This window comes from Ictidomys tridecemlineatus, chromosome X (assembly GCF_052094955.1).
Source record: "Ictidomys tridecemlineatus isolate mIctTri1 chromosome X, mIctTri1.hap1, whole genome shotgun sequence".
NCBI lineage: Eukaryota > Metazoa > Chordata > Mammalia > Rodentia > Sciuridae > Ictidomys > Ictidomys tridecemlineatus.
Window position 1 is genome coordinate 15,692,474 of NC_135493.1, and position 20,366 is coordinate 15,712,839.

The 20,366-nt window shown below is 37.5% G+C and overlaps 1 protein-coding gene across 5 annotated transcripts in view; it reads left to right on the forward strand.

Annotated features, from left to right (window-relative positions):
• Window positions 1-17,466: 17,466 nt before the first annotated feature.
• Arhgef6 (Rac/Cdc42 guanine nucleotide exchange factor 6) overlaps window positions 17,467-20,366 on the forward strand; it is a 110,357-nt gene continuing 107,457 nt past the window's right edge. Inside the window, exons 1-3 of one of the 5 annotated variants that reach the window (XM_078034217.1) lie at window positions 17,467-17,485; window positions 18,220-18,332; window positions 19,676-19,759. In XM_078034217.1, coding sequence (XP_077890343.1) covers window positions 18,312-18,332; window positions 19,676-19,759 — 105 coding nt within the window. In that variant the 5' untranslated portion in view covers window positions 17,467-17,485; window positions 18,220-18,311. Of the gene's footprint in view, window positions 17,486-17,814; window positions 18,333-19,675; window positions 19,760-20,366 lie in introns of those variants that run through there. The other 4 variants (XM_078034216.1, XM_078034218.1, XM_078034215.1 and 1 more) reach the window with 4 other exon arrangements.

Genomic DNA, 20,366 nt, shown 5'->3' on the forward strand with positions numbered 1-20,366 from the left:
CAGTGGAGTTTCTTGTATGTCTCTAATCCTAGTGAATGAATTTCTGGTATTAATGGGATGAATATTATTTTAAAAGTAAAGTTAAGAATGATTTAGAGGGAGTCAGGCATGGCAGCACAGACCTGTAATCCCAGTGACTCAGGAGGCTGAGGCAGGAGGACTGCAAGTTTGAGGACAGCCTCAGCATGCAATTTGTGAAGTTATAAGCAATTTAGAGTGACTCTGTCTCAAAGTTAAAAAAATAAAAAATAAAAAGGGCTAGGGGCTTAGCTCAGTTGGAAAGCACCTCTGCTTTGATTCCCAGTACAAAAAGAAGAAGAAGAAAAAAGGGAATGATTTAGAGGGATTGGGGTTACAGTTCAGTAGTGGAGCACTTGCCTAGCATGTGCAAAGCCTTGGGTTGGATTCTCAACACTGCAAAAACTTAAGTTTCATATGATTTCAATGTAGCTAGTGACCTAATTAGCCCCGCCTGAAGTTCATAAAAATAAAAAAAAATAAAAATAAATAGCCGGAGGTGAGGTGTTTTAGTCTGTTTATTTATTTATATATTTATATTTGTCCCTATGGCCAGAACACTCGGCAAGAACAACTTAGAGGAGGAGAAGCTTATTTGAGGGCTCATGATTTCAGTGTTCTCAGTTTACTGATACTAATGCCATAGTTCTGGGCCCAAGGTAAAGCAGAACATCATGGGGAAAGGGTATGGTGATGGAATCCTGCTCACCTCATGGCAGCCAGGAAGCAAGAGAGAATGAGGAACAGGTCTCAGGGAAGATGCACCCTTCCAGGGCACACTCCCAGTGACCCACCTGTTCCAGACGCAGCCCCCCTGCCTATAGTTACCACCCAGTCAGTCCATTCAAACTAGGATAGACTGATAGACCATAGCTCTCATAATCTAATTATTTCACTCCTGAATATTCCTTCATTAACAGGAGTTGTAGGGGGACACTTCATATCAAAACCACAGCAAGAGGGAGAAACCTTTGTTTCTCCTCAATATCCTTATCCCTCACCAACTCCTCTCTTGTCCCTTCCTTTCTACTCTCTCCCTCCCCTTCCTTCATTGTTTTTTTGTTTTTTGTTTTTGTTTTTAGTGGACAAATCTAACTCTTGTTTGCTTTTGCTTATGAAGGAGTCCACTATCTAAGGCAAAGAGTTTCTCAAAAGTTCTGAGATTCCTCTTTATAGGAAAACTAAGAAAAATTTGCTCCACCAGCAGCTTCTCTAGTTTTTCAAAATGTGGATGATTTGCTGGTAGCCTCCAATGAAGACCAATGAAAATTGACTTCTTCTTTTTTTTTTTTTTTTTACAATTATTTGCTTTGTGAGAGCCTAAGGCCTCACTAAACAAATTGCAGTATTGCTTTTCTAAGGTAAAATATTTAGAGCGTCTGTTATTAGCTTTAGGCTACAGAATGTTACAGTCGAAGAGCCATTCTGTTTTGCAGATCAACTGGCCAATGGGAAAAAATGTAGTGCTGCTAAAAAATAACAAGATCATGGCATTTGCATGGAAATGGATGGCATTAGAACAGATTATGCTAAGTGAAGTTAGCCAATCCCCAAAAAACAAAGACCGAATGTCTTCTCTGATATAAGGGAGGTGACTCAAAATGGTAGGGAGGAAGAGCATGAGAAGAAGATTACCTCTAGATAGGGAAGAGAGGTGGGAGGGAAAGGGAGGGAGAGGGGAATTGCACGGAAGATGGAAGGAGACCCTCATCGTTACACAGAATACATCTATGATGATGTGAGGGGGAAAAAAGAAATGTGTCACATTAGATTGGGTAGGGAGAAGTGATGGGAGGGGAGGGGAGGGGAAGGGGGATAGGAAGGGCAGCAGAATAAAATAGACACTAGTATTGCTGTAAGTATATACGTGACTGCATGACCAATGTGATTCTGCAACCTGAACACTCAGAAAAATGAGAAATTATATCCCATTTGATTTTAAAAAATGTAGTGCTGTTTTAGTCAGCTTTTTCACTGCTGTGAGTAAAGGATCTGACCAGAACAATTTTAGGGGAGGAAAAATTTATTTGAGGGTTCACAGTTTCAGAGTTTTTAGTCCCTATACAGCCAGCTCCATTCTCAAGGGCTCCAGATGAGGCCGAACATCATGGTGGCAGAGTGGGGGCAGAGGGAAGCAGCTCACATGGTGATCAGGAAGCAGAGAGAGAGGGAGAGATCTCCACTTGCTTAATACAAATATGTACCTCAAAGCCATGCCCCTAAAGCCCTGATTCCTCTAGCCACACCCCAAATGCTTTCAGGTACCACTGAATTAATCCCATCAGGTGATTAATTCACTGATTGGGTTAAGGATCTCACACCCCGATCATTTCCACCCTGAGCCCTCTCATACTGTCTCACATATGAACTTTTGGGGGACACCTCACATCTAAACCATAACAAGTGCTAGGATCTGCATTTTTGTGTTCCACCCGCAATTTATATATGTTGAATCCTAATCTTTAATGTGAGGATATTAGAAGGTGGGGATCTGGTTAGGTCATGATGGTAGAGCCATTATAAAAGAGCTTCTAGAAAGTTGCTGGCCCTTCCACCATATAAGGACCTAATGAGAACTTGCTGTCTACAAGAAAGCCAGCTCTCACCAGACACTAAGTTTACTGATGCCTTGATCTGGGACTTCCCAGCATCCAGAACTATGAGTAGTAAATATTTTTTTGTTTGTTAGCTATTCAGCTTATGGTATTTTTGTTATAATATCCCGTGGGCTAAAGTAGGTGGTTTAGAGCCAATCCAGTATTGTAAATAGCAGGTCCCAGTTTTTGCAGAGCGGACAAAACCTCCAGTAGAGCAATTATATGACAATCCTACAAATCTAGTTTGGTCTCTATAATCTGGATAGTCTTTTGAATACTAAAATTGGTATAGCCTCTTGTCCAGCTTTGAGGAATCCAAAACTGAAAAAAATGACTTAATTTATATGATGTTCCTGTTCAAAATGAAGATTTAATAATATTTATCAATTTGTAATATATCATGGCTAAAAGTGCCTCATGTAAGGTTCCCTAGCTGTAGTAATTTATCAGACATCAGTGGAAGCTTCTTTTCATCTGGAATTAAACCTGCATAAGCAGATGTATTAATATCAGTTACTATAGCTATAGTTCTTGATTTTGGACATATATATATATATATATATATATATATATGTTATATATATAATGATATGTATGTATATAATGTTTTAAATCCAGAATACACACACACACAAATAAAAATATATGTTTAGGGGCTGGGGATGTGGCTCAAGCGGTAGTGCGCTCGCCTGGCATGCGTGCGGCCCGGGTTCGATTCTCAGCACCACATACAAACAAAGATGTTGTGTCCGCCAATAACTAAAAAAATAAATATTAAAATTCTCTCTCTCTTTCTCTCTCTCCCTCTCTCACTCTCTCTTTAAAAAAATATATGTTTAGTATCTGTCATGTAACATAAATTTTTTAAAAAATACAGATTTTTAACTTCAGTAACAGCTAAAAAAGTCACGGAAAATTCATAGATAATTTGTTAGACTTTACAACTCCCTACTCAGATACCAGAAGGTCATTTTGCTGAAAGAGCTGCGAAACTCCATTTTGTGTGTGTGTGTGTGTGTGTAGATGGACACAACACAATGCCTTTATTTTTATGTGGTGCTGAGGATCGAACCCAGACACCGTGCTAGGTGAGCACTCTACCACTGAGCCACAATCCCAGCCCCGAAACTCCATTCTTAATACATTGAGAAATCATTGGTCATTATTAAAAATGCACTTCACAAAAGGAAATGGGCAAATTGATTGAAGAAGCAAGTGTTGTTTTGGATCTGGAATGTCCCCCAAAGTCTCATGTGTTGAAGGCTTGGTCCACAGTGAAGCAATGTTCTGAGGTGGGGTTTTCAGGAAATGATTGGATCAAGTGCACTCTGACTACATTATTTGATTAACCCATTGATAGATTCATAATTTGAATGGATTATTGGGAAGTAGTAGCAAGTATACAAGGTGGGACCTAGTTGAAGGGGGTGGGTCCTTAGGGCCATGCCTTTAAGGACTATATCATGTCCTGGGTTACTTCTCTTTCTGCTTTCCAGAACTCATGAGCTGAGCAGCTTCCTCAGACACACTTTTCTGCCATGATGTTCTGCCTCACCTCAGGCCCAGAGTAGTGGATTCATCTGATTTTGGACTGAACCCTCTGAAACTGTGAGCCAAAATGAATCTTTCTTCTTTTGAGTTGTTTTTCTCATGAATTTTGTCACACTGACAAAAAGCTATCTAACACATGGAGTAAAAGAAATTGTACTGGACTATGGAAATTACCTAACAATAATTCCTATACCTTCATCCAAAGTTGCTTGGTTAGTGTTATCAACAAAATTGCCTGAAAAAAGAGGAATTCTGATGGCACTAGACCCTTACTAGGCCTACCAAAAATATGAAATTGTTAAAAACATTTTAAGAGGGCTGGGGATGTGGCTCAAGCAGTAGCGCGCTCGCCTGGCATGCGTGCGGCCCAGGTTCGATCCTCAGCACCACATACAAAGACGTTGTGTCCGCCGAAAACTAAAAAATAAATATTAAAATTCTCTCTCTTTCTTTCTCTGTCTCTCTCTCTCTTTAAAAAAAAACATTTTAAGAGATATGTTATCTGCCTATAGAATTCTTTGTGTGTGTATGTGGAGGGGGTGGAGGTGGTACTGGGAATTGAAACCAAGGGTCTTATGCATGCTAGACAAGTGCTCTACCAGTAAGCTATGTCCCTAGCCCTTATTATTTTATTTTGAAACAGGGTTTCAGTAAGTTGCCCAGTCTAGCCTTGAACTTGGAATCCTTCTGTTTCTGTCTCCTAAGTAGCTAGAATTACAGGTGTGCATGACTTCTTCTTTTTTTGGGGGGGTGCTGTTAATCAAAACCAAGACTTTGTGCATGCTAGGAAAGCTCTATACAACTGAGTTACAGTCCCAGTCCTGCAGCAGAATTCTTTATAGGCCACCTCCAAATTAAGCATAGGGAGGTCTCCCTAACCAGCTTTACCAGGAATATGGTGGTAGCTGAATTTCACAGAAATATTGCTTGTATTTTTTCTGGTCATGGCATTTATGTCATTTTTTTTAAATACATGACAACAGAATTATTACAATTCTTATTACACATATAGAGCACAATTTTTCATATGTTTGTATAAAGTATGTTCATGCCAATTCATGTCTTTATACATGTACTTGTTGTTTTGCATTACAAATCTTACTATACATATATACCATAATTTTCCATGTCTGTTTGTATATAAAGTATGTTGACACCCAATTTGTGTCTTCATACATGCACTTTGGATAATGATGTCCATAACATTCCACCATCCTTGCTAATCCCCTGCCCCCTCCCATTCCCTCCCTCCCCTCTTTTCTATCTAGAATTCATCTATTCCTCCCATGCTCCCCGTCCCTACCCCACTATGAGTCAGCCTTCTTATATCAGAGAAAACATTTGGCCATTTATGTCATCTTGGTGGCCTGAAATCTTTCCCTCTGCAAAATCTGATGTTCAGTTAAGCAAGATTCAGCTCTAGATATCTGCTATAATACTGTATTTAAAAGAGTAGATATCTTGCTGAGTGATCTTACTATCATAAAAAATAATAAAAAGGCAGTGTTCAGGCATTGATAAGGGCTCTCTCACTACACACAATTCCCACCTTTAGGATACCAGAGCATATTGACAATGGCAGAGGAATCTATATCCTGCCTCTATGGATTTGCCTGTTCTGGATATTAAAAAATGAAGTTATATAGCATGTGATCTTTTATATCTGCCTTCTTTAGCTTAACATAATGTTTTCAAGATATAACTATGATGTAGTATGTATCAGTAGTCCATAATCATTATGACTAAATGTAACTAAATAATATTCCATTGTAACATGGACATTTGAGTTGTTTCTACTTTTTGGCTATTATTAATATTACTATGAGCATTCATTATAGGTTTATGTGCATACATATATTTTCATTTCTCTTGGGTATTTCTAGGGGTAGAATTGCTGGGTCAAATGGTAATTCAATATTTAATCTTTTGAGGAACAGCTAGTGATTTCGTTCAATTATACCCATCTAGTAGATGAAATGACTTGGACAAAGAGGTTTTACTGACTTCAGGTTGAGGTTGTGGCTCAGTGGTAGAGCACTTGCCTAGCATGTGTGAGGCACTGGGTTCAGTTCTCAGCACCACATAAAAAAAGTGAAGGTTTATTAACAACTAAAAAATAAAAATTAAAAAATAAATAAGTAAAATAAAGGCATTGTGTCCATCTACAACTAAAAAATATTAAAAAAATTAGTGATTTCAATGCACTGTTTTGCTGAAATTCTCATTCATTTAAAAGCAAGATTTCTGACGATTTCACACCTTGCCTTACTGACAGTTATTTCTCTGAACAGAAAGAGGAAGTAATAGGAGGAAGTATTACTTTAGTCTCAATACTGACAAATATGGTGGAACTCTGAAGTGGCAGGAACCTTGGGGAAAATAACCATGTCTAAGAGTTCATGCCAGTCAAGGAAGAAACACTGGGTAAAGTGGTCTGCCTCAATTTTAAGGAAAAAAGTTAAGAAGCTGAAAGAATATGCAAATATATTGTTAGGTCTTAACCTTGTATTCTGAAAGGGAAAATGGTTTGAGGGTAGGCTCTTGAAAACTACTATTTGTTGAATAAATATTTATCAATTACCTACTGTAGGGATAAGTGTGACCATGTAAAATACGATTCTCAACCCTATTTGATCTTTTATATGGACCATATTTTTGTGTACTAAGCAATTAGCACCTAGTGGTACTGGAAAAAAATTGTTGAAAGCATAGTTGATTCCCATTGAAGTTTACCTCTCTTTTTATTTTATTTTAATTTTTATTTATTTATTTATTTTTGGTGCCAGGGATTGAACCCAGGGATGCTTAACCACTGATCCGCATCCACAGCCCTTTTTAATTTATTTACAGAAAGTGTATTGCTGAGTTGCTTAGAGCCTTGCTCAGTTGCTAAGGCTGGCTTTGAAATTGTAATTCTCAAGTCTCCAGAGCCATTGGGATTACAGGCATGTGCCACTATGCCCAGATTTCACCTCTCTTTTTACATTATAAATTCTATGAGGGTTGGAAACATATCTATAATATTTATAGATGTATCTCCAATGCCTAGAACTGCAGTGTTCGATATGATAGCCACATATGATTACTGAGCATTTGAAATGTGGAAGTTTGAAGTGAGATGTACTCTAAACATAAAATGCATACTGAATTCAAAAGACTTATTATGAAAACAAAGTTTACAAAGTATCTCAATAGGTTTTTTTTTTCTACTGAGTATATATTGCTATGGTTTGAATATCCTCTTCAAAACACATGTTGAGGTTTTATATCCAATATAGTGATATTGAGAGGTAGGGCCTTTAAGAGGTGATTAGGTCATGAGGGCTCTGTTTTTGTGAATGGATTAATGCCATTGTTGTTGGAGATGGTTAATTATCAGGGGAGTGGGCTCCTGATCAAAGGATAAGTTCTATCCAATACCTTTTCTCTGTGTCCCAAATTTCTGTTTGCCCTATTATAACAGCACAAAGGCTCTTGCCAGATGCTGGTGCCATCATGCTACAGTTTGGACCCGCAGGGTGGTGTATTGGGAGGTAGTAGAACTTTTAAGAGGTGGACCTGATAGGACATTGGGGTAGTGTACTTGAAGGGGATTCTGGGACCCTGACTCATTATTCTCTCTTTCTTTTGCTTCCTGGCCATAAGGTTAGTGTTTTTTCTTCTTGATGTGCTCCTGTCATGTTGTACTGCCTCACGGTAGGCCCAAAAGTAATGGGGCCAATTGATCATGGATTGGAATCTCCAAAACTGTGAGCTAAAACAAATCTTTTCTCTTTATAAGTTAATTATCTGAGATACTTTGTTAGTGATGGAAAGTTGACTAACACACATACTCTTGAACTTCATTATCTCCCAAACCATGAGTAGAATAAAGTTCTATTTTTGTAATTTACCCAGGATTCTACTACAGTAGAAAAAACAAACAAACAAAAAACAAAAAAAAAAACCCCAAAAACAACCAATCAACCAACCAAACACACAAACAAATAAAAACCAGACTAAGACATGGTACAATGACAATATGTTGGATTGTTTGGTCAATATATCATTAAAATTATCTTTCCCTTGCTTTGAATGTTGTTGTTTGAAAATTTTAAATTACATATTTGACTCACATTTTGTTTCTATTGGACAGTGCTAGTCTAGAACAATGCATTGCATAATCAAATGTGTTTCCATGAATGAGGGAGTAAAGAAAAAAGATAGTCATACAAATTGATGTCATTATACTGGGAACTCTGGTGAATTCATATTTTAAGGATAGTTAGGACAATAGAAGGAAGAGTATCTAATAAAAGATAGACTTAAAAGGACAATTTTGGGAATATTAAGCATCAAGATAAACTTTAGACTCCAGAAACACTGATGACTCAAAAAATCCTCCTTTTTGTATGTTCAGAGCAAGAAAAAAAAGAAGAGGATATCCCTACTTTTTGGAATAGGTGAGATATTATTAACAATAAAATTGTAAAAAAGAGGCTCATTCAACTTTTGTTTTGCTTACATAATCTTAGACTTGACACCAGATCTATGTGTTATACATAACAGGAAAAATGGATGAGTTGGACCACATCAGAACTAAATATTTTGCTCAGCAAAAGTCTATGTAAAGAGGATGAAAAAACAAGGTATATATTGTGAGAAAATATTTATAAACTCCATTTCTGAAAAGAACTAGTGTCTAAAGTTTATTAAAATCTCTAAAAATTCAACATTAAGAAAATAATCTATTAAAAATGGAAAAATATATGAACAGACATTTCACTGAAGAGGATATCCAAATGGTAAATAAAGCTCATGAAAAAATGTTTAACATCCTCAACCATCAGGTAAATACAGTCAGGGTCTCACTGAGTTGCTTAGGACCTCACAAAGTTCCTGAAGCTGGCTTTGAACTCATGATCCTCCTGCCTCAGCTTCCTGAGCAGCTGAGATTACAGGAGTGCGCCATAGTGCCCAGCTTCTACTTATTTTTTAGGGAGTATGAATTAAAGCTATGTGTTTATGAGTCTCAGAGGACTTCATTCTTTACAAACACCATAGCATTCATTTCTCTATTTATGAAAGTAATGTTTTCTTATGATACGCAATATAGACAACACAGAAAGACATAAAGAATAAAAATCAAGGGGGGAAAGGAAGGACAGCAGAATTTAAAAAAAAAAAGAATAAAACTCAGCCACAATACTACTACCCAGAGATTAGTACTGATAGTATTTTAAAATTTCTTATTAGAGAATAATTTGCATATAATAAATTTCAGTAAATTTTTATATATGAATGCACTTGTGCAATCATCACCCAGATCAAAATATAGAATATTGTCATCGACCCATATGCGACCTCATGTACCTCCAGTCTATACCATCCACGAGAGGCAAATGCTATTCTAATTTCCATCACTGTAGATTAATTTTACCAATTTTAAAACTGATATACGTGAAATTATATGATATTTACTCTTTTATATGTATGTCTTCTTTTGTTCAAAATTATATTTTTAAGATTGATCCATGTTATTTGTGTCAGTAATTCATTACTATTGACATTCTGATATAAATTTCAGAAGGTTTTCCACACATACTCAGACACAACTATAAACATAAGATCAGACTATGTGATAACATTTTTCTCCTTTTATTGTCAATATATATATCTAAAATTGCTTTGTTCTGATTACAAAAGTAATATATGTTTACTATATATACTATATATATACTTACTATATATATATATATATATATATATATATATATATATATATATATATATATATATACTTACTTACTGAAGTATATAATTTACAAAGAGACTGTCTCCCATATTTTCCGTAATTTCAGCTACTCAAAATAAACAAACAAACAAACAAACAAATAAATAAATAAGCAAGCAAGCATTTAGAAGGCCATGGTACTTCTTTTGTGGCAGTTTAAGGGACGGAATTTAGGGCTCATACATATTTGGAAGGCACTGTATCACTGAACAACACCCCAGCCCCATGGAAATTCTGACTACTTTATTCATGAACTTAACACTCATTTATTGAATGCATTCTATGTGCTAAACATTTTTCTTGACACTGAGGTTATAGCAATGAACCAAACAAAGTCTTTGCCATCATAAAACTTACTTTATAGTGGGAACTACTAACAAATATACAATTAAATAGTAATATTAAGTAATACTTGATAAGAGAGGTAAGGATATTAAAAGAGTGATAGGATACTCAATAGTATTTTTTAGAAGAAATTATATTTTATTGTCAGAGAGAAAATGAAGGCAAAAGTCCTGAAATTGGAATGTGTTTGGTGTGCAAGGAGACTGGGGGAGGGGGCGGGGGGAGCAGACAAAGCAAGGGGAAAAGTAGTAGAAAGTGAGGTTTGAATGTAGGTAGGGTGTGTAGAGCCTAATAGTCTGGGATAAGTCCTATGGGTCTTATTCCAAATATTATGAAAGCCATTGGAGTAGTGGAAGCAAGTGAAAGAGATGATCTCATTTTTGTTTTAAAAGAATTATTCTGCTCCTGTGTAGTAAATAGACTGTATAGGGGCAAGAATAGAAGTGTGAACCTCAGAGTGATGAGCTATTAGCAGTGATCCAGGTGAGAGGCAAAGTGGCTTAGACCAGGGTGATAGCAGTGGAAGGGGTGAGACAAGGATGGGTCCTGGACTTGTTTATTGGTGACAGGACCATTGGTTACCTGGGTGTGAAGTGTAAGAGAAAGAAAAGGAATCAAGCATGACTAGAAGATTTTTATGCTTGGTGATTTCAGTATTCATATAGATGACCCATCCAACTCCCTCCCATCTCAATTCCTTTAGGCTTGATGTGTGTGTGTGTGTGTGTGTGTGTGTGTGTGTGTGTGTGTGTGTGTGTGGTGGGGTGGGAGGTCACATACTCAAGCTGAGTCACAATGAGTTTGAGGTTAGATCATTCAAGTGAATATGGTGAGTAGGAGTTGAAATATGAGTCTAGACTTCAAAATAGATGACAGGGCTGGCAAGTTACAGCCACAAAACTGGATGAAATCACCCAGGGAGTAAGTATTGATAGAAAAGCGAAGAGACCCAAGGCCTGAGACCTGGATCATTCCAATGTTTAACAATCTGGAAGAAGGAGGAGGAATAAGCAAAAGAGATGAACAGAAACTAGTGAGATCAGAGGAAAACAGTAGAGAGTCATGGAAGCCAAATGAGGAATATGTTTCAGCAGAGCCACTGCAAGGCCATGCTACTCTTTTGTGAAAACATAACAAAGCAAACAAAAGCCATCTCTTTCTTAAGTAAAAATAAATTCAATTACTATTGTATTTACTTTCCAGTAAGAAGAAATACAAAAACCATAAAGTCATTCTGTGTAGATTATACAAATCAAAATATTGAGCACAAAAGTAGAGACAATTTGCAAATTTGGTCACAGCAATTAAGAACTCAAAGCCACCAGAGTATAATAATTTATTATAAAAGAATTTCATATCTTACTTTTTTTCAGAATGGACATCTTTGTGGCAGTTTCAGTGCTTGCTTACTGTATTTCTATAGGATGGTGATTGTGCTGGAGCCCAGCCCAGGAAGATGGCACCTTCAGCAATGCTGCATCCCTCTTGTGGCTGCTGGTCCCACTGAGGTTCCCAAGAGGCTCTTAGCAGTGTCAAAATCCTACCCGAAGGAGCCACAGAATGTCAAGTTCATATAACTATCATTCTGACTTTGAGGTGGGAATGTATCGGGAGAGTAGAACCCTGGGTCTCTGATAACTATGAAGCCACATGCTAGGCTTGGACCACCAAATTCTGGCTGTGTTATGCATGACAGTGAGATAAAACATCTTATTCTTTAAAATAAAGAACTTCTGTTCCTTAAATGCACCATAGAATGAAAAAAAAGAGAGAGAGTAAGACTATATTTGCAAACATGTATCTGACATAAGTTTAGAATCCATAATGTATAACATTTATCAATTGGTAACAAAAAGATGACTTAATAAAAAATGGGCATAGAAATGAGCAAGTGTTTTACAGAAGAGAAATATATATGGCAAATAAACATATTAAAATACCCAACCTTAATATTGTAGTAATAATAGAAATAGAAATTTTATATCCACAATATAAGAAAAATTTAAAAGTCTGAAATACCAAGTATTAGCTATGATATGGTGCAATGGGAAATTATACCTTGCTTGTGGTAATGTAAATTCATATAATTTTTTTTCTTTTATTGTTGGTAGCATTGGTGTGATAGCTAAGAAGTCATTGTCTCATCATTTTGGAAAACAATGATTTGGAAATCTGAAGTTATGGAAAGATGGTAGGAGTAACTGAGCAAGTGGGTTGGAAATATAGGTTGTCTAGTAAATATGAGAGGCAGAAAATTTTGTGTGATGACAAAGTATAAGGTGAAACCTTGTACATGGTTTGCTAAAGTGGAATTGTTCTTTGAAGATAACAAGGTATATTAATTTAGATTCCATCAGGATAGAGAAACCCCACAGTAATTTGAACAGAAAAGGTTTAACATAAAAAATTAAGGATAGGGCTGGGGATGTGGCTCAAGCGGTAGCGCGCTCGCCTGGCATGCGTGCGGCCCGGGGTTCGATCCTCAGCACCACATACCAACAAGGATGTTGTGTCCGCCGAGAACTAAAAACTAAAAAATAAATATTAAAAATTCTCTCTCTCTCTCTCTCTCTCTCTCTCTCTCTCTCCACTCTCTCACTCTCTCTTTAAAAAAAAAATTAAGGATAAAAAATAAAAAGGGCTGGCAATGTGGCTCAGTGGTTGAGTGCCCCTGGGTTCAATCCCCAATACAACCACCACCAACAACAATAGAAAAAAAGAAGTATAACAGGATTGGAACATTGAGGGACTGGCCTAGTAAGAAAAAAGGGAACTCTAAAAGAATATAGGAATAGCAGATGTAATATTGAATAACAGACAATATAAAAATAACATGTAGGGGCTGGGGATGTAGCTCAGTTGGTAGAGTGCTTGCCTCGTATGCACAAGTCTCTGGGTTCAATCCCCAGCAACACACACACACACACACACACACACACACAAAGACAAATAACGTGTAATAGCCAATACTCGTAGAACTGTGATAACCCTCCTCTCTGATATCTAGGCCATATATTAGAGAAGTTGTTTGGTGCTGAGTCAGTGGAACTTGTTGGACATCTGTCCTCTGGAACTAGCCATAAATATGCTCCTCTAAGATACTAGTTCGCAAGGAAGGTGTCTTAACAGAGACAATTAACTACAGAGCTGCCCAAGGGCAGTGCCAAGGGAAACAGTACATTTGGTACATTGTGTCCTGGGGAAGCTAGTGCTTCAGAAGGTGGGCAAAGTAAAAATGTTTCAAAGTTCAGGTCCATTTTCACAGAGTAGACATAATGGTGCACCAAAAGGAAAACTGGGAGCTCAGCAAGAGTATGTGGAGGGAGCACACAGGAAACAGGAAGTAACCCCCCCCTTACTGCAGTGTCTCCGCACCATTGATTACTGGTAAAATTTAAAACCATACAAGCTGGCAAATCAAAATATATTTCAAAGTTCCAGGTCTATTTTCACAGAACAGACATGAAGATACACTGAAAGTTAACACATTAATTACTGGAAGAAGCAGTCAAATGACTGAGTATACATGGTGTTGGATTGTTTTGGTGGAGTTGAAGTGAACTAGGTGTTGGCAGAAACTGGAGTACACTAGAAGGTCAGAAATCAATTTATTTCTTCAAGTGTGACTGTGATGTTGGTCTATCTGCTGCAGAATCAAGTGTGATATTAATAATACATTTTCCTTTCCCCATTGCACATCTTCTGAGTTAGAATATATTTGGGAATTGGGCCCCCAAACCTTCTTTTTAACAAGTGTGCCATTAGATTTGAAATTTAAAAGTACATCAATTATGACTATTGCAAGTAGATAAAAGTGAAGGAAAAAAGTATAACAGGTCCCAGTGTACCAAATATCCAGTTTTAACAAACCTTCACACTTGCCTTATTTTCTGCAGATATTTTTATTTTACATCAAAAGCTATTTTAGTTCAAGTTCCACTTACTCATTCCTTTCTCATTTATCACTCTTAGGAGGTGATTATTCTGAACTTCCTTGTTTGTCAATCACTGCTTTAGGCTATGGAGAGCCTTTGAGGGTTTTGAGTAGGGATGTTAATGCTAGAGGTGCTTTTGGAAAATTGGTAAAAATGTGCTCAGCTGGAAAACTCATAAAATGAGAAGGGGAGGTGGACAAGTACTCCAGAGGCAGGTTCAGTGTCCCAGAGGGTGTGGTCCTAGACTTTTGCCCTTTTTACTCATGCTCATGAAGTCTGCTCTTTGTGTTCCTGTGACCTCTAGTATTCCCCTGCCAACCTTATTCCCCTAGTTCATTGGTTGCTTTAGCAAGCCAGCTCAAGTTCCACGATTAGTCATTTCACCAAGATGCTTGCCACTGCCCTGAAATTCCCTGCTTTTTTGACATTATACCATACCAATTGTGACTCCAATCTTTATGTTTTTTTTAAGAGAGAGTGAGAGAGAGAGAGAGAGAGAGAGAGAGAGAGAGAGAGAGAGAGAGAGAGAGAGAGAGAGAGAGAGAGAGAGAATTTTTTAATATTTATTTTTTAGTTTTCAGTGGGCACAACATCTTTCTTTGTTTGTATGTGATGCTGAGGATCGAACCCAGGCCGCACGCATGCCAGGCGAGCGCGCCACTGCTTGAGCCACATCCCCAGCCCCATCTTTATGTTAATAGAGCTGTTTCTTTTGTCTTGAGGTGGTGACCTTGCTTTCTTTTCTGGTTCTACTTTATTCCTTATATTAATTTGCTATAGCCAGCATCCAAAATGAGGCAGATTTTCATCCAGGTGACCTCAATAAACTCAAGCCTATTTTGGACTAGGCCAGGTTCCTGAAGTTACTCTTGCTTTGTTCTTCATTAGAAAATGAAATTGATACCTTAATAATACTGCCAAATTTTGTTGTCTGTAGAGTAAAATTTTGATGAGCAATTGTGAAAATTGTCCAAATGACATATAAAAGTGTTTATAGAGGTCAGACCGGGGAATTTAATTTCTTAACAAATGAATTCTGTTTTTATTTCCATTACATAGATTTGGCCATGGGTCAAAGGCAATAAAACATTTGACTATATTTTTTTGCTTATAAGTATATCAGCCAAAACATATGGGGGTCAAATCCCTATTATATGGATAGACTATGGATAGACACAACATGTATGAATCTCTAAATGATGATGTTGAATTAAGAAACCCCATGAAGTAGAACCAACCTAGATGCCTTTCAATAGATGAATGGATAAAAAAGTATGGCATATATACACAATGGAATATTACTCAGCAATAAAAGAGAATAAAATCATGGCATTTGCAGGTAAATTGATGGAGCTAGAGAAGATAATGCTAAGTGAATTTAGCCAATCCCCCAAAACCAAATACTGATTGTTTTGTTTGATATATGGAGGCTGATTCATAGTGGGATAGGGAGCAGGAGCATTGGAAGAATAGATGAACTCTAGATAGGGGAGAGGGGTTGGAGGGGAAGGGAGGGGGCATGGGTAATTAATGATGTTGGAATGTGATGATCATTACTATCCAAAGTACATGTATGAAGACAGGAATCGGTGTGAATATACTATCTATACAACCAGAGATATGAAAAAATGTGCTCCATATATGTAATAAGAAGTGTTATGCATTCTGCTGTCATATATAAATAAAAATGATATTATTAAAAAACAAACCCTATGAAATGAAGTTGTGTGCTGTATACTTCCATTTATACAAGATAATTAAAAATACAAACTAATCTTTTTTTTTTTAACCAACTAATTTAAAGAGACTGAAAACATTGGTGTTTGGTTGTCTGAGATGTCAGAGAAAGGAAGAGAAGAAGGTGTTAAAAGAGCACAAGGACACTTTGGGGGGTGATGGAAAGTTTATCTAGATTTTGTGTGTGATTATATCAAAAGTGTTGCATATGTCAAAATTCATTAATTTGCATGCCTTCAGTATTGCAGTTTATTATGTATTAATTATATCTCAATAAAGTCACAAAAATAATTAGTAAGACTGTCTTATGTCATTTAAAAAAAAACACAAGATGCAATGACACACGCCTGTAATATCAGCAGTTCTGGAGGCTGAGACAGGAGAATCTGTAGCTCAAAGCCAGCCTCAGCAATTTAGGGAGGCACTAAGCAACTTAGGAGATCCTCTCTCTAAATGAAATACAAAATAGGTCTGGGGGTGTGGCTAAGTGGTCAAGTTCCCTTGAGTTCAATCCCCAGTACCAGAAAACGAAAACATAAAAATAAAAAAAACCCTCCCAAACAAAATCCTTGTTATAATCAAGTGTTGTCTATACCTGGGACACCATCTGAGTTCATTCATTCACACATTCAGCATTACTGAACATCTATGGTGCATACCAGGCACTCTGCTGAGAGCACAGTGTTAAATAAGGAGATGAGAGTTACTCTAGGAAGCTTACATTGTGGCAGAGGAGACAGGTCAACAAATAATAACAGTGTGATAAGTGTTCTGACAGAGCAAGAAGGGGCAGTTTTGAAAATGCTTATCAGGATTATCTGAGCTGATTATTTGATAGTAGATGCCTGAAACTGTGTTGAAAAGGATTCTGAAGCTTAGCAGGAAAGAACTGTGACTGGATGTCCCCCAGGCATCAGGGGTAGTGATTTTGGTGAATGACATACATTTGCCAATGTAGAGCTATCCTATTAAACTTGGCTTTATTTAAATTTCTCAATAATATGACTATTTTAACTGGTTCTGAAAATATAGTTGAAAATAATAGAGCTCTCTTATTATGGACTTGCTTTTTTTTTTCAGAGCAGTATTTTAAATGCAAAGTGTTTCTTGTTGGGGAAACATGAACCTTCGAGCTGTAGTATAGACAGAGGATGAGTGCTTTTTTGTTCTCATACATTGTTTTTAAGTGTATTTTACCCACTTATGTGACTGTGTCTGAGCCTTTGCTAAGGGTACTGCAGCTGGATTGTGTAGTGGAACCAGATCCAGAAAAAGAATTGCTCAAGAATGCAAGTAAACAGGATGTCAGATGTTATCCTTAGCCTATTTCCCTAAACATAGCTTTTTGGCTGCAAAGTAAAATGCCATTCTTCTAACTTCTGCTTATACACAGTGATGGCTGACAGCAGGCACAATCTTCATTTGCTTGGCACAATGTCACTGTGCAACTCAATGTGTTTTGCAAGGAAGGATCATGACACCCAGCATCTCTCTGAGATAGTATAAGGACATCCGGTCATGTTTTGGAGGTACTTTCTCAGCCTGCCTAACTTTTCCGAGCTTTGCTGTGCCAGCACAGCTCCCCACCAGCTTAGATCTGTCTGCCCTAAGAGCCAGTTGGCATCTTCCCCCTAACAGAAGCCAGATTTTCACTGAGGCTACACTATTTATTGATAGTGTTTTCCCTGAATGTCTCATTTCTAAGGTCCCTAAAGTGCTGGCTCACCTCTGTTTTCCACAGCACTTGCTTCCTTTTCTTTCCTCCCTCCCAGCATCCTCCTCACTTCCTTTCCTTATAGCTTCTTGAACTGTTGGTTTTGTGTGTGTGTGTGTGTGTGTGTGTGTGTGTGTGTGTGTGTGAGAGAGAGAGAGAGAGAGAGAGAGTGAGTGCATGCATGTGTGCTTCTTCTTCCTTTTTTATCCCAATGAATTTGTTTTTCAGATTTTGAAAAAGAAAACCAGTTTATCCAGGATTCTTATCTGGTTTTTTTTTTCCTGTTTTCATATCTTTGTGTATGATCTCTGTAGTTTTCAGATCCCACGTTTTTGTATGGGTTCCACTGTTGTCTAAGGAAAGTTGTTTTAAACCTTTGCTCTGCAAGCACCAGCAGAGAACTCAGAAAAAGGAAGACAACAGCAGATGCAATCACGGATGTGGCTTAGTCCTTGCAGCTGCCCCAGAGAACTGTTCAGAGTGTACCATCCACAGTAATGAATCCAGAAGAGCGAATCGTGACATGGCTTATATCTTTGGGAGTTTTAGATTCCCCAAAAAAGACCATCTGTGATCCGGAGGAGTTCTTGAAGTCCTCGCTGAAAAATGGGGTAGTGCTATGCAAACTGATCAACAGACTTATGCCTGGCTCAGTGGAAAAGGTAAGGTCAATTTTGCATTATCTTTGGGATTGCTTGCCATCAGAAAGCAGTAATAATATAACTCTCAAGATTTCCCACTACTAGGTTGAGAGAATCTCCTACTTGAATATGTTTCTGAAAGTTAGACATTCCTTTGTACTGCTTTTGTAGTTTGAAATGGTCAGGAAGCTAAGTGTATTCCTTCAGTAACTGGCCCCCAAATTTTCACAGAATAATAACTTATTACACTACTGGCAAGAGGGGACAGGGCAACACCCATAACACAAATTTTCTGTGTCGTGGAGATGCATACTGCACTTCCCTGTGTATCTCAGACATGTTTAAAACTTGGGGTGCATATGAGTCTTTGGAATAATTGTATGATTTATAGCAGGTCTTGATGATATTTACTGACAGGCTGCCTAAAAATTGATGTAAATTTCCTTTTCAAAAAATTGCCATTGAAGAAGGGACTATTTAGCAAGCAGAAGTGGTCTAAAATGTCACATAAGGTTTGTGAAAACAAGAGAAACCAAATATATATTTTGAATGCAATGTGTGTTCAAAGTGAAACTAAACTTACCCTCTTAAAAAAAATCCCAAGATTTTTAAAAATATTTTTTAAGTTATAGATGGACACAATACCTTTATTTAATTATTTTTATGTGGTGCTGAGGATCAAACTCAGTGCCTCATACATGCAAGGCAAGCACTCTGCCACTGAGCCATAATCCCAGCCCCAAATCCCAAGATATTTTGATGTTGGGAGCCCATGATATTGACAATAGATAATTTCTAAGTTAGGCCCTTGAAGTAAGCTTAATGGTAGAGTCCTGAAATTATTTTCTTAAGCTCATCATGGAATATGACTGAGTAGCATTCTTTTGTCTTCTTGAACCAGTTTGTATTTTTATTGAGCAAGTAGATTTAATTTATAATCTCTTAAACCTGAGACACAGTGATAAAATGGGGGTAAAACAGAGAAATATAATCAAATTAGACAACAGCCAAGGGAAATAAGTTTTTAATAATTTGTCATGGGGAGGGGAGGTAAGAAGTATTGCTTTCTTGCTTGAAAGCAAGAACTGAACTCAAACAAATACTGTCTTGGTCTCTCTAAATTTGTTATCACCACCTGAAGGTTGAAGGCATGAGAAAACGCTCGTAAGTAGAAGTGGCTTGGTGACATTTGAAAGAAAAACCAACCATTTAGATTTTTGCATCACTTCCTTTGGTGGTTATTTCTCTTCCTGGTTTGGCAGCAGCATCACCCTCTGCCTTATTTAGCTATCAGCGAATGATGAATATGGTTTGCTGGACATGGGATGACAATCTCCAAGTGACATTTGACTGTATTTCTCTAGTATTGTCTGGAGCCCCAAAATGAAGCCAGCTGCATCAGTAACATCAATGGCTTCCTGAAAGGATGTGCGACCCTCCAAGTGGAGGTAAGCCTACCCAGCTTATTTTCCTTGTTGTCACTATTTTTGCTCTGCTGATAAAAATTGGTGAGTAAGAGTACTTCATCGATTTTCACTGCCAATGGCCACTGACTTAAACAGGAGTAGTATGTTATAGAAATCAGAGTTGAGATTGGTGGCCTGCAGAGGTAGATTGCTAGTGTTGGTCTTTTCCATAAACCAGTTCCAAACAAAACTCAAAAGATGGTGCTGGGGTTGTAGCTCAGTGGTACTGAGCTCACCTCGTGCGTGCAACACCCTGGGTTTAAGCCTCAGCACCACATATAAATAAATAAATAAATAAATAAATTCTGTCAACTACCAATAACAGTGGTGCCTATTACTATTATTATTATTTTTATTATTATTATTTTTCAGCACTAAGGATAGAACTCAGGGTCTCAAGCACTCTGGGATAATGCTCTACCACTGGGCTACATCTCCAGCCCTAAATTATGCCTTTTAAACACACATCCAATTCCTTAAAATAGGCTTCCAGTGACAGAGCTTTTGTGGGTGTTCTTCCCCACAAAGGGGAACCAAAAGTGGGCCACTGATAGCTGAAGAGGGTCACTGTAATTCCCTTGAGTTGGGA